We start from the raw sequence: 26,419 nt of genomic DNA, 5'->3' as shown, positions 1-26,419 counted from the left end.
AGTGGTGTGTCAGTGGTAAATCTGGGCCTTGGTACAGGGTAGACAGGGACCACAGAGTTCAGGGTATTACAACCATATCCCTAACCAACAAATTTAATGTGTTGTTGTCCACTGAAACTTGGCCAGAGAGAATCACTTCACCTGTTGGGAAACCTAATGTATCCTTTTTCAGATGGAAGCTAGTTCAAAGGGGTACTGGTCTGTTATTCATCATCAGTTTGAACACATGCTGAATAATATTAGGGAAATGGCAGCATCGGAGGGCTTCATTCAAAATGTTGAAGAAGCTTGTCTGACAACCACTGAGGGAAGGTGGTGCAACCAGTGAGAGATTTTAGTGTATTTATCATTTCAGCAACTGGCAGACAAAGTTGGAAACACCACCTTTGCTCATGGACTTTCAAAGCTACTACCCAGTCAGAAGGGTTCCTTAGGTAACTCTCCGTCTTGTCCAGATGACACAGCTGTAGGATACAATAAAGTCGTAGCACAAGCACCAAAGAAATGCCCACCACTGATGAGAGTATTAAAATCTTTGTGATCAACTGCAGAAGCATTCACAACAAAGTGTCACATTTTGAAGCTCTCCATAAAAGCAGCAGAGCTCACAAGGTACAGAAAACTAGCTAAATGCAAAAACCGATACTTGCACAAATTTGGGATGGATATCAGTGCATGCCGAGTGGATTGGCTAACGGGACATGGAGGTGGTGTATTCGTAACCATACATAAGAACTCAAATTCACCAAAACAGAAACTGAAAGTGCATATTAACAACTTTGTGAAAAGGATAGATTACTACTCAGCATAGAGACGGTGCAGCGAGTTGCACACAGGCACAACGGAAAGACTGTTACACATTGAGCTTTTGGCAAAGCCTTCTTCATAAAGGAAAACACACATATTCACAATAGCAAGCACATCTCACACATACACAATTGCTATCTCCAGCTGCTCTGGCCAAAATGCAACTCTGTCACATTGTGAACAGCAGTTCAGACTGGGGCAGGGGAGGTGGAGGGATAGAAGCATACAGGTGGTGGAAGAGAAGTCAGCACAGCCTGGCAGAGCATGCACGGACTAGATAGTAACAACAAGGCTGCCATGTGCAATGTCAGGAGGCTGTGATGGAGGGAGGAGGATGGGGGAACAAGGAGTGGAAAAGGAGAGAAGCAGAGAAAGGGAATTGGCCTGTGGATGCATTGGCAAAGAGTCGCACACAATGACGGTGAGGAGACAATTATTGGGAGGAGGTGGTAGGACAGATGAAGCAGAAACTTGGGTGGGGGATGTGAGAATGAATGGCTACCACCAAACTGTGGCCAGGAGAAAAGTTGATCACCCTGTGGCACAACATGCAACTGAACATAACATGTTTGTCTTCAATGGCTGCAATTTGGATCCTCCCCTCCACAACAAGCTTTTCTGAAGTGTCCATATGGCAGTTATCCTTACAACAAATTCTCTGCTCCTGAAATCATCCTCACCTCGACCTATAATAAACTAATGTTGACATTCCAACCTGGACTTTCTATTGCTTGAAACTGCGTATGAAATTGTTTGGGCAGATATAACTGTAAACTTTAGAGAAAATCTCAGCTCACTAGCACATATGTGTCCCTGTTTACTGTATCATTCAAGGAGATTTTAAACACTTAATAATCAATTAGGATAATTACAATTTAGTAAGGGGGGATGAGACAAGACAGTCCACAAAAATACTAAATACTTCATCTGAAAATTATTTAGAAGAGATACTTTGTAAACCCACTCATGACAGAAATATATGAGATCTAATGGCAACAAATAGCCATGACTTTTTTGGGGATGTCCACACTGAAACAAATATCAGTGATCATCAGGCAGATGTAGTAACGACAATATCTATAGTTCAAAGGACAACTAAAACAAGTAGAAAGATTTACTCGTTCAGTTAAACTAGATAACTAAGCAAATAACTGTGAAGTGCACAGTAAAGGTACATTCCATTGTACTATTCATTAGGGTTTGTTCCCGTTCCATTCATGTGTGGAGTGTGGGAGAATAATTGTTTGAATGCCTCTGTGTATGCTGTAATTGTTCTAATCTTGTCTCACGATCCCTATATGAGTGACAAAATTATGGGGTTGTAGTATGTTCCTAGACTCATCATTTAAAGCCAGTTCTTGAAAGTCTGTTAGTAGACTTTCTCGAGATAGTCTACTTTCAAGAGTCTGCCAGTTCAGTGGCTTCAGCTTTACTGTAACTCTCTCCCTTGCGTCAAACAAACCTGTGATCATTCATGCAGCCCTTATGTGTATATATTCAGTATCCCCCATTAGTCTTATCTGGTGTGGGTCCCACACACTTGAGCAATATTCTAGAATGGGTTGCACGAGTGATTTGTAAGCAACATCCTGTGTACGCTGATTGTGTTTCCCTGGTATTCTCATAATAAACCAAAATCTACCAAATGTTTTACCCAGGACAGAGCCTAGGTGATCATTCCATTTCATATCCCTAAAAACTTTACTCCCAGGTATTTGTGTGACTTGGCTGATTCCAACTGTGGCTCACCGACATTATAGTCATGGGATACTGTGGGTTTCTTTCTTTTTTTTTTTTTTTTTCATTTAATTGTGCACAGTTTTACATTTCTGAACATTTAAATCAAGGTGCCAATCTTTGTACAAATTTGAAATCTGACTGAATATTTATGCAGCTCCTTTCAGACAGTACCTGATTATAGATAACTACATTATCTCCAAAAAGTCTGAGATTCCTATTAACAATGTCTGCAGGTCATTAATGTGCACAGTGAAAACAGGGGTCCCAATACACTTCCCTCGGGCACACACACAGCTACTTTTACATTCTGATGACGACTCTCCACCCAAGATAACATTCTGTGTCCTCCCTGCCAAAAAGTCCTCAATATAGTCACAAATTTCACTTGGTACCTCATATGATCAAATGTTTGACAATATGCTTAGGTGTGGTGCTGAGTCAAATGCTTTGCAGAAATCAAGAAACACTACATCTACCTGACTAACTTCATCTAAAGCTTCTGGTACGTCATGTGAGGAAGGTGCAAGTTGGGTTTCACTTGATTGGTGCTTTCAGAATCCATGCTGGTTGGTAGAATGAGACGGTCATTCTGCTCAAATAACTCATTTTGTTTGAGCTCAGAATATGTTATAAGATTCTACAACAAATCAATGTCAAAGATACTGGGTGTCAGTTTTGTGTATCACTCCTACTACCCTTCTTGTAGTTGGGTGTTACCCGTGCTTTCTTCCAACTACTGGGCATGGTTTTTTGTTTGAAGCAACTATGATCAATTATAGTTAGAAGAGGGGCTAAATCAGCTGCAAATTAAATTTAGAATCTGATAGGGATGACATAAAGCCCTGGAGCTTTGTTCAAATTTAACAGTTTCAGCCATTTCTCGACACCACTGACACTACTAGTGATTTCACCCATCTTTTCAGTGGTATGAGGATTAAATTGCAGACATTCTCCTGGGTTTTCCTTTGTAAAGGAACATTTGAAAATAGAGTTAAGCATTTCAGTTTTGCTTTGCTACCCTCAATTTCAGTTCCTACCTCTTTCACTAGAGACAGGATACTAACTTTGGTGCCATTAACAGTTTTTAAACACGACCAGAATTTCTTTAGGTTTTGTGAAAAATCATTTGACAATATTTTGCTACAGTAGTCATTGAAGGCTTCACGCATTGCCCTCTCACATTTCATTCAGCATCCTTTGTTTCGTTTTACACCTATTGTGCTTAATCTCTGTTTCTCTAGAAGTTTCTTTACTGTGACTGTATACCATTGAGGGTCCCTCTCATTGAAACTACTGTTCTACTGGGTACTCCAGCACATGGTCAACTATTCTTTTAAACTTGAGCCATAGTTCCTCTGTATACTCCTACACTGTGCTGAAAGCTCCAAACTTCTGACTAAGATATGACACTGTCAACTTTTTATCTAGTTTACTGAACATATGTATCTTTCTGCTTGTTTTAGTTGTCCTTCGTACTTTAGTAATCATTGGTGCCACATCCACATCATGGTAACTGATAACATTTTCGATGTGGGCCTCCTCAAAGAGGACACTTCTATTTGTTGCCATTACAGCCAACATATTTCCATGGGTTCCAAACTATCTGTTCTAGGTAGTTTTCAGAGAAGGCATTTAGTAATGTCTCACAGGATGTCTTATCACACCCAGCACTAACAAAACTATAATTTTTTCAGTTGATAGTTGGACGATTAAAGTGTCCACTGATGATTACAGTAAGACTGCAGAACTTACTTACAAGAGAAATGAGGTTTTCTCTAGAGTTTTTGATTACGTCAGAAGATGAATCTGGTGTGTGCACTTATCATTTTATGCCCACCCCTATACAGACTCTTGCCCAAACAATCTTACATGTAGCTTCAATTTCTATCTTGGTGGATTTGAATTTCTTGTCTACCGTAACAAATACACCTCCATTTTCCATTACTCTATCCTTTTTCCCAAAAAATCTCACTGCTACCAATTTCAGCTATCAACCAGCTTTCTGTAACTAGTGTTATGTGAGCTTCACTGCTTCTCAGGAACACTTTGAACTCTGGCACTTTGTTGCAAATGCTATGCCAGTTAACAACTATGATTTTAATTCTCTTACCTAAGGAAAGCATTTTTCTTTCAATCTTACACTGATACTTTTCAGTTTCCTACAACTATCATTATCTGAATAGGATGGAGAGTCACCTAATCTAAGAAGTCCTTGTGTGCATCCCACACACAGTCAGCTACCTTGGTAGCAGCCTATGATAAGTAGTGCACACCTGACCTGTTTAGGGGCACCCTACAGTTCTCAACCCTATTGTGCAAGTCCGGGACGTCGCACTCTAACGTGTCACAGAAATTCCAATGCCTCTAGTTCAGTCCTTCTACTCAACTCAGAACCAAGGGACCACAATAAGTTCTGGAGACAATGCTGCAAATTGTGACCTTTGTTGAAACTCCATGTGCAAGGCTCGTCTTGGCAACCTCCTCTGTCAGTTGCTGGAATGGTCCAAGTATAGCCTCAGAGTCCAGACAACATGCATCATTTGTTCCAACATGTGCCACAATCTGCAGTTGCTTGCACACTGTTCCCTCAATGGCTGCCAGAATAGCTGGTTCAACAGGTTGGATGAGGCCCCTAGGCATACACACTGAGTGCATCTGGTGTCCTTTCCTACTGCTAAGGAGTACCATCATTTGCCGTATGTTTGAACTGCTGACAATTAACAGACCTTCTTGACAGCACACAAAACAGGTTTTCCAAAGCAGGGAAGTGAATCCCACTGGCTTAATGCTGAAAGACAGCACCTGAAACACAAAGCTTTACTTGTTATTAATAATAATTCTGTTTAACAACACCCACTTCTTCTCCACCTTGCTTTCACAGTTATATATGTATCCATAAGTTTCTAAATTGGAGGATATTTCTCCCAATACTTCAAAATTATTTAAATAGGCTCATTTCACACAATTCATGCTAACAAAATTGAGTTATAAACATAATATAATGATTGCATATTTCCTTGACTCCTCAGTAATTAACATGCTTTTTAAAATATTATTTAATCATGTCCTACATTTATAGAGTAGAATTTAAACAGTGTTCATTAGCATATTTTATGCTAACAATTACAATGATGAGCCAAAATATTATGGCCATCTGCTTAATTACTTGTTTGTCCATCTTTGGAACAAAATACATCACTGATACTGCACATCAGAGGTCTGACAGTTTGTCAGTAAGTTTGTGGAGGTATGTGGCAATAGAGGTCCATGCACAGGTCATGTATTTCACATAACTAATGGGTCACTGATTTGCATACACAGTGATGGTGGTCAATAGCAATCTAGATGGGTTCCATAGGCTTTACATCAAGCAAATTTGATCACTGACACATCAGCATGAGTTCACTGGCTCTTCAAACCACAGTAGCACGGTTCTGACTCTAAGACGCGAACAATCACACTGCTGAGAGGTGACTTCACCATCGGGGAAGATGTTAAGCATGAAGGGATGCAGGTGGTTCCAGCTGTCAGTGTGTCTTTGATTACCACCATAGGTCCCATGCAACCCCAGGAGAATGTCTCCCATAGCATAATACTATTCCCAGCCTGCGTCTGTAGCACACTGCACATTTCGAGCCACCATTCACCCAAAGAGCCAACATGTTTCCATTGATCGATTGTCGAATTCCAATCGTCCCAAGCCCACTGTAATCATAACTGGCAATGTCACTGGTCAACATGTGAACACGTAGGGGTGGTCTGCTGCAGAGCTCCATCGACAATGTATGATGAATGATGTGCTCCAAAACACTTGGGCATGCACCAGCATTGTGCTCTTTTGGCAGAGATGCCACAGGTCATCATCTATCCTACTTTAAAGAGCAGACAAGCCTCTGAACCCCACATTCTGTCCAACCATTTAGTGCCTAGTGGTAGCTTCACTGTCCTTCTCTCTCTTTCCATAGATGCTCACAACACTAGCATGTGAACATTTGACCAGCTTCGCCATTTTTGAGATATACGTTCACAGGCTCTGCAGAATAATAATCTGCGATTCACCAAAGTCACTTATCTCAATAGACTTCCCCATACCTTCACTAGGGTGATTTCCTGTCGGTCTGCTCTGCTTACATTCTTCTGTTACTGGGTCACATGCCTGCAACACCACCAGGCAGCACCCAACGTCATGATGGGCACTGGTCATAATGTTTTGGCTTATCAATGTAAATCCCTAAATTAAAATAACTTCCAAATTGCTGCACATTAGAAAAATAAAACACATTACTATGACCAGGAAAGTTTGAGCATTAACCCGAAAACACCAAAGGGGAGGAAATGTTACAAGGTAATCGTAAATTATACTACTCCACATTTTATTCAAAAGAAGCCATAATTTATTGGTCATGCATTAATTGATTACAATGGTATGTTAAATACCAAATTATGTACAAAATATCCTGTTTTATACCCCAAAGCAATTATAAATTTTATGAGGGTTTAGTAATCTGGGCTTAAACCATTATATTTCAGTGTTTCAGCAAAAGTTAATTATTAGAGTAAAAAATTTTTTGAGCTTCTCTGTGATTATTTTAATACCAAATTCTTGCATAATACAAAGTAATGCTACAGGAATCAGCGAAACATAAGTTACTGCTTGAACAATTTACAAAAAATATCCTGGGAAGTCATTTTGCTATTTAGTAAGTAACTGTCACCTGGAGAAAAAAGGTAGCATTTATTTACTTTAGGATTGATATGAGAGCATAAGGGGACTCTCCACTTTGCTGCTTTTCAAAGAGTTTTTGGTTTGGATTGCACAAACAAGACACCTATCACACCAACTTCTTCATATGCAGAAATTAATTAGAGATTTTATGTATCTAGCTATATCAGGTGGCTACAAATTCAACAACCTTAGAAATCTTAATGCAAGTGTCGTCTATCACAACACAATGATTTAACTGCTCTGTTCATCATTCAAAATGATACTGTAAGGTCCTTAGTAGATTATACACAATGGAAGTAGTAAAAGTATCTATTCACCATATAGTTGAGAATTTGAGCAGTTGACAGGTTCTTAAAAGAGACTGAAAATGTGACTAATACATCAGAAACCTTGTTCTTTAGAGCTAATACAGCACATGGTCACACATGTGGGATAGTGCCTTGAGCAACTACTTTGTCGCAACATTGAAGCGGACTGATGTGATAAGTTGTGAAGAGTGGGTCACCCACAAAAATGTAGCTCCATATGCATGATTATAATTATATTTAACTGTAGGCAGTCCTGTACCAGACAAGACATCCAAGTTTCTGCACTCTAGAGTTAATAACAGTTAGTTTAGTAGAAATTACTCATTAAATACTGTATTATTATTAAAGGTACCACTTTCCCTTACGTATTATTCCAATAAATGCGAAAAGATTGTAATATTGTGACGTACTAACATTTTTGTTTATGTTTCGGCACAGTTAACTTAGAGAATCCCATTTACTTATTCTGTTTTTCCAGCAATTTAAGTAGAACATGTTCATTCATTAACAAGTTTATATTTATGGAAAGATGTGTAAATCTCAAGTGGCTTGCTTTAGAGTCTTTTGCACTAGTAGTAGTAGTTTTTTTTTTTTTACATACAATACATAAACGAAGGTTGTATACATGGAAGAATCCCGGAGATACTAAAAGGTATCCGATAGATAGATTATATAATGGTAAGACAGAGATTTAGGAACCAGGTTTTAAATTGTCAGACATTTCCAGGGGCAGATGTGGACTCTGACAATAACCTATTGGTTATGAACTGCAGATTAAAATTGAAGAAACTGCAAAAAGGTGGGAATTTAAGGAGATGGGACCTGGATAAACTGACTAAACCAGAGGTTGTACAGAGTTTCTGGGAGAGCATAAGGGAACAACTGACAGCAGTGGGGGAAAGAAGTACAGTCGAAGAAGAATGGGTAGCTCTGAGGGATGAAGAAGTGAAGGCAGCAGGGGACCAAGTAGGTAAAAAGACGAGGGCTAGTAGAAATCTTTGGGTAACACAAGAAATATTGAATTTAATTGATGAAAGGAGAAAATATAAAAATGCAGTAAATGAAGCAGGCAAAAATCCATGGAGAAGAAATAAAAACTTTGAGGTTCGCCGATGACATTGTAATTCTGTCAGAGACAGCAAAGGACTTGGAAGAGCAGATGAATGGAATGGACAGTGTCTTGAAAGGAGGATATAAGATGAACATCAACAAAAGCAAAACAAGGATAATGGAATGTAGTCGAATTAAATCGGGTGATGCAGAGGAAATTAGATTAGGAAATGAGACACTTAAAGTAGTAAAGGAGTTTTGCTATTTGGGGAGCAAAATAACTGATGATGGTCGAAGTAGAGAAGACATAAAATGTAGACTGGCAATGGCAAGGAAAGCGTTTCTGAAGAAGAGAAATTTGTTAAAATTGAGTATAGATTTAAGTGTCAGGAAGTCGTTTCTGAAAGTATTTGTATGGAGTGTAGCCATGTATGGAAGTGAAACATGGACGATAAATAGTTTGGACAAGAAGAGAATAGAAGCTTTCGAAATGTGGTGCTACAGAAGAATGCTGAAGATTAGATGGGTCGATCACATAACTAATGAGAAGGTATTGAATAGAATTGAGGAGAGGAGGAGTTTGTGGCACAACTTGATGAGAAGAAGGGACCGGTTGGTAGGACATGTTCTGAGGCATCAAGGGATCACCAATTTAGTATTGGAGGGCAGCGTGGAGGGTAAAAATCGTAGAGGGAGACCAAGAGATGAATACACTAAGCAGATTCAGAAGGATGTAGGTTGCAGTAGGTACTGGGAGGTGAAGAAACTTGCACAGGATACGGTTGCATGGAGAGCTGCATCAAACCAGTCTCAGTACTGAAGACCACAACAACAACAACAACAACAACAACAACATTCAATCTGGATACATTGAAGTTACATTCAAATGTGATTAAATTAACTAACATATACTGTGGTTAAGTGAGTGCTACGCCCTTGTTGTAAGCAGAAAAAAAACTTTTATGTTATATCACACACCTGAAGTGCTAACCTGTAGGCCTTACTTTAGCTGCTCATAATTAACAAAAATTTGGAAAATTTAGAGAGCTCTGAAAAAAATAAGACATACTGTGTCTATCTGAGTAGGGTTAGGTAAATTGCATATAAAAGATAACACTCTAGGAGCTTATGCAAAATTAACATGGGGAAAGGAGGAGTTGTTGCATATATTAAGACACAAACCAAGTTCAAAAACATTGAGACAAGTGGATTTTGTAGCGATCAGTACACAGAAGCTTGTGTTTATGAATTAATACTGAAAACACCTTTAACTGTAACTGTATACAGAACCCCACTGGAAAATTTTGAAATGTTTATGAGGAATGTGGTTTCCTTGCTATGCTATCTGTCAGACAAAAAAAAAAAAAAAATTGTTCAAATGGCTCTGAGCACTATGGGACTTAACATCTGAGGTCATCAGTCCCCTAGAACTTAGAACTACTTAAAGCTAACTAACCTAAGGACATCACACATATCCATGCCCGAGGCACGATTCGAACCTGCGACTGTAGCGGTAGTGCGGTTCCAGACTGAAGCGCCTAGAACTGCTCGGCCACACGGGCTGGCTCTGTCAGACAGCAGCATGCAGTTAACAGTAGTCTGCAGTGACAATAATTAACTTTCCAACACGAATAGATAAAGACAGTAAGACATTTGTTTTTCATATTAGGTACTTTGTACTGCCACCTACTGCCAGGTAGTCCATATCAGCAACTTCAGTAGTCATTAGACATCATGAGAGAGCAGAATGTGGCACTCTGCAGAACTCACAGACTTCGAACGTGGTCAGGTGATTGGATGTCACTTGTGTCATATGTCTGTACATGAGATTTCAACTCCTAAACATCCCCAGGTCCACGGTTTCCGATGTGATAGTGAAGTAGAAATGTGAAGGGGCACATCAGCACAAAAGTGTACAGGCCGACCTCTTCTGCTGACTGACAGAGACTGCCGACAGTTGATGAGGGTCGTAATGTGTAATAGGCAGACATCTATCCAGATCATCACACAAAAATCCCAAACTGCATGAGGAGCAATTCGAGGATGGCGATTGACTCTTTCAAAACAATCGAGCACCTGTCCATAATACGTGGCCTGTGGCAGAATAGTTAGACGACAATAACATCCCTGTAACGGACTGGCCTGCACACAGTCCTGACCTGAATCCTACAGAACACCTTTGGGATGTTTTGGGACACCGACTTCGTGCCAGGCCTCACCGACTGACATCAATACCTCTCCTCAGTACAGCACTCTGTGAAGAATGGGCTGCCATTCCCCATGAAACCTTCCAGCACCTGACTGAATGTATGCCTGCAATAGTGGAAGCCGTCATAAAGGCTAAGTGTGGAGCAACACCATATTGAATTCCAACATTACCGATGGAGGGTCGTAATGTGTAATAGGCAGAAATCTATCCAGATCATCACACAAAAATCCCAAACTGCATGAGGATCCACTGCAAATACTAGGACAGTTAGGCACAAGGCAAGAAAACTTGAATTTCATGGTCAAGCGGCTGCTTATAAGCCACACATCATGCTGGTAAATGCTAAACGACACCTCGCTTGGTGTAAAGAACATAAACATTGGACGATTGAACAGTGGAAAAACATTGTGTGGAGGGACGAATCACAGTACACAATGTTGCAATCCAATGGCAGGGTGTGGGTACGGTGAATGCCTGACTGAATGTCATCTGCCAGTGTGTGTTGTGCTAACAGCAACATTCGGAGGCAGTGGTGTTATGGTGTGGTCGCGTTTTTCATGGAGGGGGTTTGCACCCTTTGTTGTTTTGCATGGCACTATTACAGCACAGGCTACACTGATGTTTTAAGCACCTTCTTGCTTCCACTTTTGAAGAGCAATTCGAGGATGGCGATTGACTCTTTCAAAACAATCGAGCACCTGTCCATAATTCATGGCCTGTGGCGGAATAGTTAGACGACAATAACATCCCTGTAACGGACTGGCTTGCACACAGTCCTGACCTGAATCCTATAGAACACCTTTGGGATGTTTCGGGACACCGACTTCATGCCAGGCCTCACCGACTGACATCAACACCTCTCCTCAGTACAGCACTCTGTGAAGAATGGGCTGCCATTCCCCATGAAACCTTCCAGCACCTGACTGAATGTATGCCTGCAAGAGTGGAAGCCGTCATAAAGGCTAAGTGTGGAGCAACACCATATTGAATTCCAACATTACCGATGGAGGGCACCATGAACTTGTAAGTCATTTTCAGCCAGGTGTCCGGATACTTTTGATCACATAGTGTACATGTTAGACATAATATTCAAGCCAGTCCAGTTGGATACAAATGCATTAACACGTGTGTGTGTGTGTGTGTGTGTGTGTGTGTGTGTGTGTGTTTTGATATAATTGGGATAAAGTTGCATCCATCTTGAGCATATGTTCATTCTAAGTATTAGTGCCGTATTTCTAATGCGTCTGAAGTTTCAGAGTGAAGAAGTTAATTATGTCTTGTAGCACACAGAAATTTTCTAAATCAATGTGTAGTTTGAACTTGTTTCTTGAAGCTGTGTTTGTATGAAACAATATTTGTCAAGTGTGGATAATTTTTTATGTGTACGTTGCTCTTATCATTATGTAGTGTTAAGCTATTGTTCTCTTCTTATCCACTGAGACTCTTTTTTTCTTTGATTTCACACTGAAACTTACTGTTGCCCCAAGCTTCATGGCAAAATTATTTTTGAATTCCAATGATGTGTGAGGTTCCTATATCCTCACACATCATAATATTTATTATTTTGAGTATCAACAGTCACAGAACAACAGCTGATAAAGCCGTATCCAGCAGTAAGGAATAATCTTTGCCTGCTGATTAGGTTTTCTGAATTATTTTTGTGTCACACACATGCACTAGGTGTAATATTTCAGTCAATTTCAGTCAGCCCAGTTGGAAGGCAATGTTCTTGAGATACAGATGTGTTTACACACGTGTGTTTCAATATAATTGGGATAAAACTGCACCTACCTTGAACAGGTTCATTCTAATTATTCATGCCATTTTTCTATTGTATCTGAAGTTTTGGTGAGAAGAAGTTAATCATGCATTGTGACATACGGGATTTTTCTAAATCAAAGTGTAGTTTGAACTAGTTTTTTGAAGAAGAAACAATTCCAATAATAAATAATGCAATTTGTGATCCATCATTAAGCCATTAAGTTCTTTATTTTTCATTTCATAATATGATATTGAAGGAACATGTATGAGTGACCGATTGGTGAAATGGATGTGTAGAGGAGTAAGGTAGCACTGACACAAATGTCTTTATAGTAGTGTTACAAACTAACACTGTAAAGGAAAAATCAGTGTAAAGAAACTTGGATTTTCCTTAAATGAAAACTTAAATGAGATGTGGGAGAGGATGCATTGTGGGAACAACAACAGAAAATATCAAAGAATTATAGCAATATTTCAAAAAAGATAATGTAAAACACAAAGTTATCAAAGGATTCAAATAAATGCGATTCACCTGCAAAATAACGTTGCAGTAGTCATTAGCTTTTATATTGTTAAGTCCAACAATCCCTGGAATATACATTGTTCCATCAATTGCTCTTGATAATTTGTCACTAGTGTCCATGGCACTAATCTGTTCTGAAGTAAATGTTGGATTGAGGACATATTTTATATCATCAAGGGAGGAATCTGTAGAATGTGAAATTACAAATATTCAGCATTTCCATATTAAATAGAAATTGACATTTGTCAAATGTTATTAGCAATACTTACCTATAATTTCATAGTTGTCTGGTAGACAGTAAAACTTCAAAGTATGAAGGTTGAGAAATACATGATGGCTTTCAGCGACACTATGTGTATATGCGTGTGTGTTTGTCCCTCTGCCTAGGAATGATATTCATTTAAAAAAAATAAATTAATTTTCAATAAAATAATTAAAAACATTGAATTGCTGCTAATTCTCATTCACCCAAATGATGAGGGAGGGTGGAATACACTATTTTATTTGCATTATCCTACAGCACTGAAAATGATACATTTCTGGATATTAGTTTATATTCAAAATGATAATGAATGTGTAATTATTACACATCTTTTAAGTGTCACACACACAAAACCCAATGTGTTCAGCTACTTCACCTTGAAAATATTTCCCACACACCAGGCAAGCATAGACATTGATCCTTGACAGGGATACGGAGCATAATTTTTCAAAGTCAAAATCCAGAACTTGTCGGTTTATAGTGTCTAAATATGGACATAGGCGATGAGTTCGTAGTTGATCTTTGGAAGGTTCTGCAAAAGGTATTATATATTAGTCATAATATTGTCATGCAAACTATTGCTATTTGTAATTAATTTGCTTTCAAATAGTGTATTCAGTATATGCAATTATTTTAATAATATTTTTCCTCTCAAAAATTATAAAATAGTTCGTGTACATATTCTATCGGCACAGCCATTACACATTTTATGAATTTTTATGAAAAACCCTCATAAAAGTCATTACTGAAACTGTCCCTTTTTTTGGAAGAGTAATTATGGTCCAAATGTCCTGTACCTTGATAAGCACTGACATGGTACAGCAAAGTCTGGCAGCAACTATTTTCTCACAGCAACTCAAACACACCCATCCTCCAAACAGTAATTTATTTATTCATTCATTGTGTGATCATTTCATTGATAAATATAATGAAAATAAATAACTCTAGTATATGTACACACAAAATATGTAAGTACATTTATTAGGGTAGGGCAGGTGGTCAAGTGTGGCCTTGCTGAAGGAACCATCCTAGCATTTTCCTAAAATGATTTTAGAAAACCATGGAAAACGTAAATCTGAATGGCAGAAGAGAGCAAACTCTATCCTTCCGAATATGATGTCAGTGTCTTATGACTGTGATGCTTCATTCAATTGGTCCCTAATGTTCTCTTAATCACACACAATTTGCATCAAATATATTATAGTAAAAACACAGTTTTGCACTGCACCATTGCATACACTACAGACACCTGCTGGTAACTCCAGGACTATGAACATGTACATCTCCATATCATCCCTTCAATCTGTCTAGAATATCGCGCCAGCAACCCACTTGATGAGAGAGATGTTGAGCTAGAAGACTACAGATCTTGGCAGATTTCCCTGTACAAGCATTTCACTGTGGTTATGTACTGTAATGTGACATGGTGTTGTAGTTGCTTTCTTCATTTATTAATCCTTATTCTGAGTTCTCTTAGTAATTTTTAATTGTGCAGGATGCATTAAATATGAAGTTAAGTTTCAGCTGCCTTTTTCATTTTCTTGGGAAATTTGTTATACAATTTAGAAAATGTTGTTTCATGTTTTGCTGCTTGTGTTTGCTGTTAAGCAGCTACCAAAAGAATTTAAAATGCATCAGTCACAGAAACAGGGTTCTACAGCTGCATACCTGTATATACTTTGCATGCTACTGCAGTGGGTGAACTTGTTGTAAAAAATCATATAAGTGTGTTCAAAGCTACACTGTCACTTAATAAATCTCATAATTGTGTATTATGTTCATAACATATAAAATAAAAACATCTGCTTCAGTTACAATCATAGCATTTATTTAAAGGTTTTGTATCTTTTGTTGAAACTGCACACACGATTAATGAATGATGATCCTAGGTCACATTTAAGTAAACTTTTATTACAGCATCACAACAGAAGTTAAGTTCCACATAAGAAATAGTTTGACTAACAATTACAGTGACTGACATCAACCAGCTGTGAGTAATAGCATCAAAGTCTTTAGTGACAGTGATTCAATGATCACAATAGCACAAGCACTCAGTCCACATTTCACAGTAGAACAACCAGTGTCCTGGAATGGCCAGGGTCAAAGGAAGTGGGAGGTTCTAAAGAAGATTGCTGACTGCTCAATGTGGAGTGTCATCCCTGTTAGCTGCTGGAGCATTGTCATGCAGTGTGGTGTAGGCTCGATGGAAAGCTCCAACAGATGGGCTGCACAAAGTAGTGTGTACGTGGCCCAGAGATGAATGAAGAGCTACCTGCTGAAGTTGAACTGCGACTTAAATACACAGCAGCCAGAAGAATATTTGTGAGCTTTTAATGAACATGTGGTCTGCAGATTCAGGCTAGTTCCCCAATTGTAGTGCCACCACTTGTGCTGTGTGCATGCCTATTAGCAATGGTTGTACCTCTTCAGGTGCCTGCTAGCATTTAGCCTGCCAACAGTTTGTCTGTAATCAATACAATGTACTAGCAAGGTGCATAAACAACCTCTGAAGAAGTGCTGTGGCCCCGGAGCAGACCAACTACTTGTTGTGGGTGTTGTGCCAGAAACAAGGTTGGTTGGTTGGTTGGTTGGCACAGGGCAAGCTTGGCCACCGAGCAAGGGCTGAAAAGGGACACCTGGGGGGGGGGGGGGGGGGCGAGCGAGCAGGAGACAGGATGCCCCACCAAACCTCAGGCAGTCAATGAGGCCAAAAGCTCTAACTTACAGGGATGAATAAAAACCAGCTTCATGGGCAAAATGTAACACCATATCAGCAGCTTTGGCATTTTCATCTACCACCAGAGGTAGCTTGTCAGAAAGATTAAAATCCCATCTCAAAGCAGCCAAAATCAGGGCAGTCTATGAGTAAGTGGGCCACCATCAGGCCACAGTATGGAGGATCCCCACGTCAGAGAATGCGATCATGGGTCAGCCAAGTTTAACCAATGCAGAGTCAACAGAGGACAGTGAATTCCCTGCGAGAAGCACACATGGAAAGATTGCCAAGGGGTGGTGTCTCCGTAATTGGCCTCAGTTGGTTTGGGAAGATCAGGGCAGACCACTCTCAGTTCCAGACTTCCAGCAATTGATGGCATGTAAATGACAAAAGGTCCAGTTCTGGAATTGCCATCCTGGTAAATGGGTTGGCCAACTGGTCAGTTCATTCATTTTCCGAAATCCCCATATGATCAGGAGTCCAAACAAAAATGACTGGCCGCCCAGCTTGATGGAGGTCAGATACAAGATCCTGGACAGAAGTAACAAGTGGGTGAGAAGAGTAGCAATAGTCTGTAGGCCTGAAGGCTGCTACGGGAATCACTACAGATTAGGATACCTTTGCTAGTGCAAGACTGAACATGGCTAAAGGCTTGTTTAATGGTCAATAATTTTAATTCAACAGTGAAGACACTGCATCCATTTAGCAGAGAGTGGAGTTCACTGCACCGTGCTTGTGTGTCTGCAAAGCCTGTTCATCCATCTACTATTGAGCCATCTGTGAATACCTCTTCCATACCTGGATATGTCTCAAGACCAGCCAAGAACAGGCGGCAAAAACTTGTGGCGGCTATGGAATCTTTTGGACCAAAGGAGACTTTGGACAAATCTGAGGTCAGGGCACAAGCCAACAAGGCAGATGCAATGCCTCTCTGACCAGAGGTGACAGTGGAGGAATTTGCAGATCCAAACAGAGACACTGGAGGCATTCAGCAATTGTACACCCAGTTCTACGTTGCTGTTGTGGAAGGTGGAGCTCCCTACCAGGCAAAAGCATATGATAGTTGGGATGTTCAGAGAAGCTACGAACGTGTACAGCATAATTCAGCAGTCGTTGTTGCCGCCTGATAGGTAATGGAGGGACTCCAGCCTCAACTAGTTGGCTGTTTGCAGGGCTAGTTAGGAAGACTCCTGTCTCAAGTCGGACCCCGCAGTAATGAATGAGGCAAAGTATCCACAACAGTGATGGTGATGCTGAACCATATGCAAGGTTCCCATAATCAAAAAGGGACCAGAAACAAGAGTGGTTGACAAATAGCCTGATACTAGACCCCTCTTCCGTCATAAGGAAAAGATAGCAGTGCCATTTTGACATAAGCCAAGAGATCCTCCATACCGTCTCTTGGCCTGCATACCGTCTCTTGGACTGAGTTTGGTGGGGCCAAAAAAAGGAGATCGCAGTGCCAGGAGGAGTCCAGCAGAAGGAGTGCCTCCCCTGGGTCAATGCAGAGGATACCCAAAAGGGTGAGAGGAGCTGTTGGTGGCTGTGACCCTGACACCCAGACCCAAGGTTGTGAAGTAATGTCCATAGAGGTGGTGGGCAGCCAACGGTGGAATGGTCCCAGATGAACCAACTGTAGGGCCAGATATGACCAGCCAGTGGTTCATGGGAACAAAACCAATGACCAACTGGTGCCAACCAGTGACATGCACACACTGACAGAAATGATTAAAAAAGCCAGAAGAGCAGCCAGATGCCAACAGGCTGATGGAGTGTCAGTGGTTATCGACAGCAATGCGAGACAGGGCTCGACCAATTCGGCTGCTGGCATGATGGGTGGCAGAATGGTGTGGTGCTGGCAGCACTGGGAGACAGCGCTTGAACAAAGCAGCCACTAGGAATTTAACAGTGCCAATGGAAAGTGTAATGCTGGTAGTTGCCAATGAAAAGTGTAATGCTGGTAGTACTAGGAGATGGAATTAACCAAATTGACTGCCAGAAACACAAGAATACAATAGCCAGTGGGGCAACGGTCACCACAAAAGAAATGCCTGAAAACAGAGAACAAATGGAAAAGGACACACCCAGAAGGTGGAGCTGGGGCCAGGTGGTCGGAGTGCAGAGGACCCTGAGAACAAGAATACTCAGAAGGCCCAAAAACATGGAAAATGATGAGTGCTACTGAGCATAAAGGAACTGATGCAGGGCATGAAAGGAGAAAAAAAACCACTATGAAGCCCAGAAGAAAGAAAGACACTGTGCAAGACACTGTGCACATGAGCACAAAACAATCTACACTGCAGGAGTGAAATACAACAAAAGAAGTGTGTACAAGCGCACGAGAAAGATCTACACTGCAGGAATGAAAAGAAATGAAGAAGTACCAAGGGAGTTGACAAAAACAGCACTTTGTGCAAGTTACATGGAAGGAAAGGCACAAGATGCCTACAATGGGAGATGCTACTGCAGTCAAGTACACTTTTATTACAGCTTCACAACATAAATTAAGTTCCACATAAAACAGAGTTTGAGTAACAACTGAAAAGATAGTCCTTGATCAAATATGAATAACATAATCATAGTCTGTAGTGACATCGATCTTATGATTCACATGAGCACACGTACACAGTCAACATTTCACAGTACCACTACCACTACATTGGCTTGGAATCCTGGTAAGGCCAGAGTCAGAGAAAGTGGGAGGCTTTGGCAAGGATTGCTGGCCAATAGATGTTGACTGTCACCTCTGAAATCTGCTAGAGCAGCATTGTGGTCCAGTATGTTGTCGAGACATGTAGACTAGTTGGAAAGCTCCAACAGATGGGCTACAGGACTTGGCCTGCGCTTGGCACAGAGATGAGTGAAGAACTGCCTGCTGGAGGTTGTGCCTCAAATACACAGCAGGCAGAGGAAGATCCAGAGGTGCTTAATGGACAAATGACCCAAAGATGCAAGACAGTTCCCTCAACTGTGGTGCCACCATTGCTGCTGTGTGTGCTACCCATGAGTGATGATGATGCACCTGGTGATGACTGCTTGCGTTTGGCCTATCAACAAATTGTTTGTAATCAATACAGTGTCCAAAACGTATGATGTACGAGTGAGGCAACAGTCTCCAAAGGAGGAGCGGCTCCAGAATACTGGTTGGTCGTGGGTATTGCACTAAAAACAAGAGTGGCCAAAAAACGGCCAGATACTAGAAAAGGTATAATGCCCTGAAGGCCCATCTTCAGTAGCTTAATATGTCGCCTTGTCATTATTCAGACTTAGCAATTCCCACTGTCTCACTTCTCTGCTTCTGTTATGAGTTGTACAGACTCAAACTAAGGACCATTTTTATAATGTCCATTATCTGTGTTTTACTGTATAAAAATTGTACAATCATACTGTAACTTTCAGTTTCCTACAGTGTGATTTAAAAGATACACATACTGATCCTTTGATACACTAAGTGATCAAAAGTATCCGGACACCTGGATGAAATTGACTTAAAAGTTTGTGGCGCCCTCCATCAGTAATGCTGGAATTCAGTATGGTGTTGGCCCACCCTTAGCCTTGATGGCAGCTTCCACTCTCGCAGGCACATGTTCAATCAGGTGCTGGGAGGTTTCTTGGGGAACGGCAGCCCATTCTTCACAGGGTGCTGCACTGAGGACAGGTATCGATGCCGATCGGTGAGGCCTGGCACGAAGTCTGCATTCCAAAATATCTCAAAGGTGTTCTATAGATTTCTGGTCAGGACTCTGTGAAGGCCAGTCCATTAGAGCGATGTTATTGTCATCTACCCACTCTGTTGCAGGCCGTGCATTATGAACAGTTGCTCGATCATTTTGAAAGATGCAATCGCCATCCCCGAATTGCTCTTCAACAGTGGGAACCAAGAAGGTGCTTAAAACAGCAATGTAGGCCCGTGCTGTATTAGTGCCATGCAAAACAATAAGGGGTGCAAGCCTCCTCCATGAAAAATTCAACCACACCATAATACCACAAGCTCCAAATTTTACTGTGGGAATAAACACAATGGCAGATGACATTCACTGGGCATTCACCATACCCACATCCTGCCATCGCATCGCCACAGCATGTAGCGTGATTTGCCACTCAACATAAAAGTTTTACACAGTTCAATTGTCCAATGTTTACACTCCTTACACCAAGTGAGATGTCGTTTGGCATTTACCGGTGTGATGTGTGGCTTATGAGCACCCACTTGACCATGAAATCCACGTTTTCTCACCACCTGCCTAACCGCCATAGTACTTGCAGCGGACCCTGATGCAGTTTGGAATTCTTGTGTGATGGTCTGAATAGATGTCTGCATATTATACATTACGACCCCCAAAACAACTGTCAGTGGTCTCCGTCAGTCAACTGATGAGGTCAGCCTCTACGCTTTTGTGCTGTACATGTCCCTTCATGTTTCTACTTCACTATCACATTGGAAACAATGGATCTAGGATGTTTAGGAGTGTGGAAATCTCACACACATACATATGACACAAGTGACACTCAATCACCTGACCACGTTCAAAGTCCATGAGTTCCGCAGAGCGCCCCATTCTGGTCTCTCACAATGTCTAATGACTACTGAGGTTACTGATACGGAGTACTTGGTAGTAGGTGCAGCACAATGCACCTAACATGAAAAACATATGTTTTTGGGGTTGTCCGGATACTTTTGATCACATAGTGTATGTCATTACTCACTGGTATCTCTGCCACAGGAGTATATTGAAAGTCAAATGGTTTTGAGAAAGAGTGTTACTGAAACACTGTATTCTCCTTCAAAAATATTCAACATTTTCCATTTAGACATAAACTACAAAATTGGGAAACACTTCAAACACAAAAGAAAATTAAAATTATTTCTTGCACGTCACTGGCAAATGTTTTAAGAGGAATCTATTGTTACAAATATTCTTATAAGCAATGTGTACAAATAAATATTAAATTATTAGCAGCCAAAGATAAAGATGGTTATAAAATGGCATACTCAGCACAGGCAAACGGATTGTGAATTGAAATTCTGAACACTGGAACACTGACAGGAAAGGCAGATGAGATCGTGGATATGATGGAAAGGAGAAAGACAGATATTTTAGGCATGGGAGTGACAATATAGAAAGGGGAAGACAGTAGGGATCTGAGAAAAGGTTATAAATTGTATTGGAGTGGAAATGAAGAAGGAAGACAAAAGGGAGTGGGGATGGCCTAAAAGAAGAGATGAAGAGGATAAGTGACAGGATATTGAAGATCAGAATAATGACATAGGGAAGAAGTATGGAAGTGGTTCAGTTTTATGTCCCTCCAGTGGGCTGCACATCTCAAGAGAAGGACTTTGAGAAAGAACTACTAAAGCAGATGAATGGACAAAGGAAAATAGTTGTGAGAGACTTGAATGCACATATGGAGATTGAAAGACAAGGGTATGAAAACGTACTGGGAACAGAAGGGTGGGAAAGCAGAAGAAGGAAATAAATTGCTGGAATTCTGCAAGAAAAGTGGTTTAGTGGTCGGTTCCTCATGGTTCAGGAAGAAAGAGAGCCACAAACTAATGTGGTACAGCAAGAATCTAGTGCATAAATATTTGGTGGATTACATGCTCTATGATTGGGAGACAAAGAGTACTGTAACGGTTATGAGGCACTGCATAGTGACCACCAGCTACTGGTGATGAGCCTGACAATCACAAAGGAATAGAAAAAGACAGTGGACCACAAAAGGAGAAACAGAGTATGGGAACTGAAGGAAAAGGAAGTCAAGGAAGAATACCATGAGATTATAAGGGCAAAAAGGTTACCAAAGGATGAACCAAAAACAGGAGAATAGGAATGGGAACAATTTAAAAGTGCTATGGCAGAGGCAGAAGTGGCAGCAAATGGGGAAAGGAAACACCATGATGAAATGAAAGAGACAAGGGGGTAATGGCAAAGAAAAACAAGGCCTTCACAGACTGTGGTTCTGAGGAAGGACTGAATCAGCAAGAGAGGAGCATAAGAAAAAAAAAAGAAAGAGGTAATAACACACTGGCTGAAGATAGAAGAAAATGGATGGAAGAATGGACAAAGATGATGCAGGAAGATTGCAGAGGAAGTAAGAAAGTACTATAAGGAATGGTCAAAAGTAAGAGGAGAAGTTTGAGAGAGGATGCAACAATCATAGGTAGAAATGGGAATGGATAACAACAAAGGGACACTGACGACAGGTGGAAGAAGTACTTTGAGCATTTGTTAAATCCAAATGGACTTGGGGATGTGGATGATAGACTAAGGAGGTAAAAGTAAATGCTGGAGGGGGGGGGGGGGGGGAGGGGGGGGGAGGGGGGGACCTGACATGGAAAGAAATGGAAATGGTACTGCGGGGGAGGTTGGGAAACAGTGGACGAATCACGTCATGAAGTTGGTGTGGAATGAGAAGACTCCAGAAGATTGGAAGAGAGCATTAATTGTCCATATATCCAAGAAGGAAGTAAGAAGGGTTGTAGAAACTACAGAGGAGTCACACTGTGCCAATGTTTATGGAAAGATCCTGGAGATCAGGATCCGAACAAGAGTCTAGAACAAACAGAGAAGATCAAAATTGCTTCAGATTAGTGAGGTTAACTGCTGACCTCATATCTGCAGTAAGGCAGCTCCAGAAGCACCACTATGAAATTGGGGAAGACCTTGTGACGGTCTTTCTCGATACAGAAAAGGCATTTGAAAGTGTCTGTTTAAAAAGAAAAAGGTCTGGAAAGCACTAGAAAAGAAGGGAGTGAAAAAAGATACAACAAGCAGAGCAGAGGAGATGTACTGTGGAAGTCTGAGCTTTATGAAAATGGGAAACAAAAGGACAGGTTGGTGCCAGTAAACAAGTGGTGTGAAACAGCACAGTGCACTGTCACCTCTCCTCTTCATTGTGGTCTTCGATGAGATAATGACTATGGTAGCAGAAAAAACTGAAGAATACAAGATGAAAGTAATGGTGTTTGAGGATGACTTGATCATCTGGGGAAACAGGGAGGAGGAGATTGAAGAACAGCTGGATGCTTGGGAAGAAACTGCAAGACAGTATGGAATCAAATTTAATGTAAAAAAATGTGAAATCCTGGTTACAATTAGAAAGAAAGGTAGTTCAACTAGCTTGAATAAGGTTTGGAGGTGATCAATCGAATAAGGTGGAAAGTGTTAAGTACTTGGCACATGTGAAAGAGGAAAATGGAAGAAATCAGAAAGAGATCACTGGATGTGGCAGACAGGCAGAAGCATTCCTACGAAGTGTTAGGAGCCTGGTTTGGACTAAAGATGTCCCACAAAAAAGCAAAGAAGTGATACAGAGAAGAGACGATAACCCAATACTGACCTATGCATCTGAAACATAGGTAATGGAGAAAAGAGATGTAAGCAGACTACAGGCATGTGAAATGAAGTTCCTCAGAAGTAGGATAGGACTTACAAGGAGAGATAGGATAAGGTAAACAGTGAAAGAGCAAGCCTTGCAGAGTAGGATAGAAACATCAAGGCTAAGATGGTATGGGCACTTATAGAGAATTTAAAACAAGAGGATTCCCACAAAGATACACGAAATGGAGATGAAAGGGAAGGAACCAAGAGGAAGACCAGGGGATAGATGGCTGAAAGGTATGGAGGAGTCTGTTGAAAAAAGGAGGTGAAGACTGGACCAGAGTGAACACAGAATGATGATGGGAAAACAGGGATGGATAGTGAGGTTTACATTCCAAACAGATCCAGCACGAGGCTGGCGGTGATGGTGGTGGTAGTGGTGATGAATAGGAAACAAATGTATCAATTTTGCTTAACTTGCGAAAGAGCTCTGTTCCTTTTTATTCAAATCAGCAACTTTTCTCCTAACTTTATAAATTAAATAGTCTGTGTGACCACACATGTTAATTTCCCAAGACTAAGTGTTAGTAACTCCCTTAGAAGAGCACAATGGTTATTTTGGATCCCTGTTGACGGTGTAGAACTGGCATAGGGCAGTCATGTAACTGCATGTCATGTATGAAGTTGCCCAAAGTTGTCAGTTTATCAGAACAGACGGTGAGATGATGTCAAACCTTGTCAGTGGCAGTCAGTTTCAAATCTGTCATGGATTGTTAGTGAAGGCAAATCCATCTCAACCAGTTTCAGCAAGAAAAAGAACACTGCAGAGAGAACTGCATATAATGGACATTTAGAGTTAGGTACCTCTCAAAGGATCATTGCTCAGAGTGACTTAGAAAGCTATGAACTCCCAATGTGTAAACAATTGAAATGATGGGTGGTTGTGTTCCAAGTAATGAAGAAGAACATGATTACAGTACCTGTATTGCTCACCAAATACTGATGTAATGTGCTTCAAGGATAGATCAATAGTGTAGTTGCACAAGCTTGTCCTAATCACCTTACTATATGTTGTGCTTAATACAGATGCAAATTCAAATACATAGTGGAGTAAACATGAGACTCATTGACATCTTAAGGTCATATAATCTTTTAATCTCAGACACTAGGGCAATGGACACATGATCTATTAAAACAAATTTCTTTTCTCTTCCTCATATGTGTTCACAATACTGCACAATCCATTAACTTCCACTTAACAAGCTATGCAGATGACATCCTCATCTTCTTCTATAGCAATAATATGAAATGGATAGATTGCTGCTCACAGGCAGTCTTTTCTCAGATGTACACAATGACAGTAAAGCCTTAGCACCTAGAGACTACAGCAGCAATATGTTTGTGAGTTACATAGGTGAGAATGTGTGTGTGTGTGTGTGTGTGTGTTTTGTATACATCTGACAAAGGCCAGTCTGATAACTGGAAGTATCTAGCAGACTATTTTCAGTGTGCCTGTCAGTCACTCAGGGTCTCCTCTATATGGTGAGTTGCAATATATCCATTCCATATTGTTGTTATTCCACCTCATATTTCCCACTGTTCAATATTATTCAACTGCAGAGACACTAAAGACGGAAAGACTTTTCCTACTAATGGTTTAATGAAATTAACGACCTATTTCAATGATCACAGCATCAAGGTGGCATGTAAAAATACAGTTATCACCAAACCAACATATAATATATGTGTAATATCTTGGCAACAGAAACTAGCAGTTTTAAATTTCTGATTGTGTATACTAATGAAAATCTGTGGAGGATGAATCATATTAATGTTGTGTGTGTGGAAAAGTCAGTAGTGGCTTAATCTCCTTGGCCAGCTAACAAAATTAATTTTTTTATTTATTTAGCCTACTTATTTTTCTTATGCAAGGGTCATCTCGCAATGATGTAGGATCTGTCAAGGTAATTCCCAATACAATGCAAATCAGCTCACCATAAAGTACAACTCACAGAATACACAACATTCTTAAAGAGGATAGGATAGGTGCTCAATGAGCTTAGGACAGGTGATTGGCCATGGCCTTGATTAAGGAGCCATCCCAGCATTTGCCTGAGTGAGTTAGGAAAACCACAAATACCCAAATCAGGTTGGCCAGACAGAGTGACTCCAAACCCCAAATACGATGCCAGTTTCTTAAAAGCCGTACTCCCTCATTCAATTGCTCCCTACTGTACAATGCTCCTTGATTACACACTATTTGTTGAAGGTAACTCATAATATAAAACAGTCTTGCTCTTCATTGCTGGACACACTAAAGACACCTGCTGCTGGCTCCTGGACTGTCAAAGTACTGCTATACCACTTGGACTAACTCCAGCCTTATCAGAACGATGCTTTCATGTCCACCAACATTCACTATGCTTCATGAATGGCTTCTTATCCTTCCCTCAGCACACTTGAAAAACTGAGTCAGCATTGCCCCTTGATGAGTGAGGTGTTGAACTCAGAAGAGTGAGAAGACATTACTATAGTGGATTTCACATCTTGATATATGGAAACTCTAGATTAGAATAGCAATGAAGTAGAAAAAGAGAAGCTGCTGCTTACCGTAAAATCTTTCTAAAACACATGTAATACCCACAATAGCTTACACAGCACACACAATAATGATGTTCGTCACAACACAGCTTGAAGTTAAAGTCAAATAATGGAAAATCCAGGATGGAATAACAACAATCATATGAGAAGGATAGGTTGCCATACGCCATATACAGGAGACGTTGAGTCACAGACAACAACAAAAAGGCTGCTATACACTTGAGAATTTGCCCAAAAGGTCCTCTTCTCAAGTAAAAAACACACTCACACAAGCACAACTCTCCCGCACACAATGCTATCATCTCTGGTCACTGAGGCTGAGCTTGGAGACAAAAATTAAAAAATGAGAAGTCAGCAGGCACAGATAGGGTTCCAGTGTCTATTCTGAAGGGAT

At 40.6% G+C, this 26,419-nt stretch overlaps 1 protein-coding gene across 1 annotated transcript in view; it reads right to left on the bottom strand.

Moving 5' to 3' along the window:
* LOC124798283 (U4/U6.U5 tri-snRNP-associated protein 2) overlaps window positions 1–26,419 on the bottom strand; it is a 67,135-nt gene that overhangs the window by 37,447 nt on the left and 3,269 nt on the right. The window contains exons 2-4 of the mRNA XM_047261610.1: window positions 13,763–13,918; window positions 13,394–13,507; window positions 13,134–13,309 (exon numbers count right to left, since the gene is read on the bottom strand). Of these exons, the coding sequence (XP_047117566.1) occupies window positions 13,134–13,309; window positions 13,394–13,507; window positions 13,763–13,918 (446 nt within the window). The remainder of the gene's footprint in view (window positions 1–13,133; window positions 13,310–13,393; window positions 13,508–13,762; window positions 13,919–26,419) is intronic.

This window comes from Schistocerca piceifrons, chromosome 1, assembly GCF_021461385.2.
Source record: "Schistocerca piceifrons isolate TAMUIC-IGC-003096 chromosome 1, iqSchPice1.1, whole genome shotgun sequence".
NCBI classification, from domain to species: Eukaryota; Metazoa; Arthropoda; class Insecta; order Orthoptera; family Acrididae; genus Schistocerca; species Schistocerca piceifrons.
Note: the sequence above shows the minus strand (reverse complement) of the source record. Positions and strands in the feature narration are given on the sequence as shown.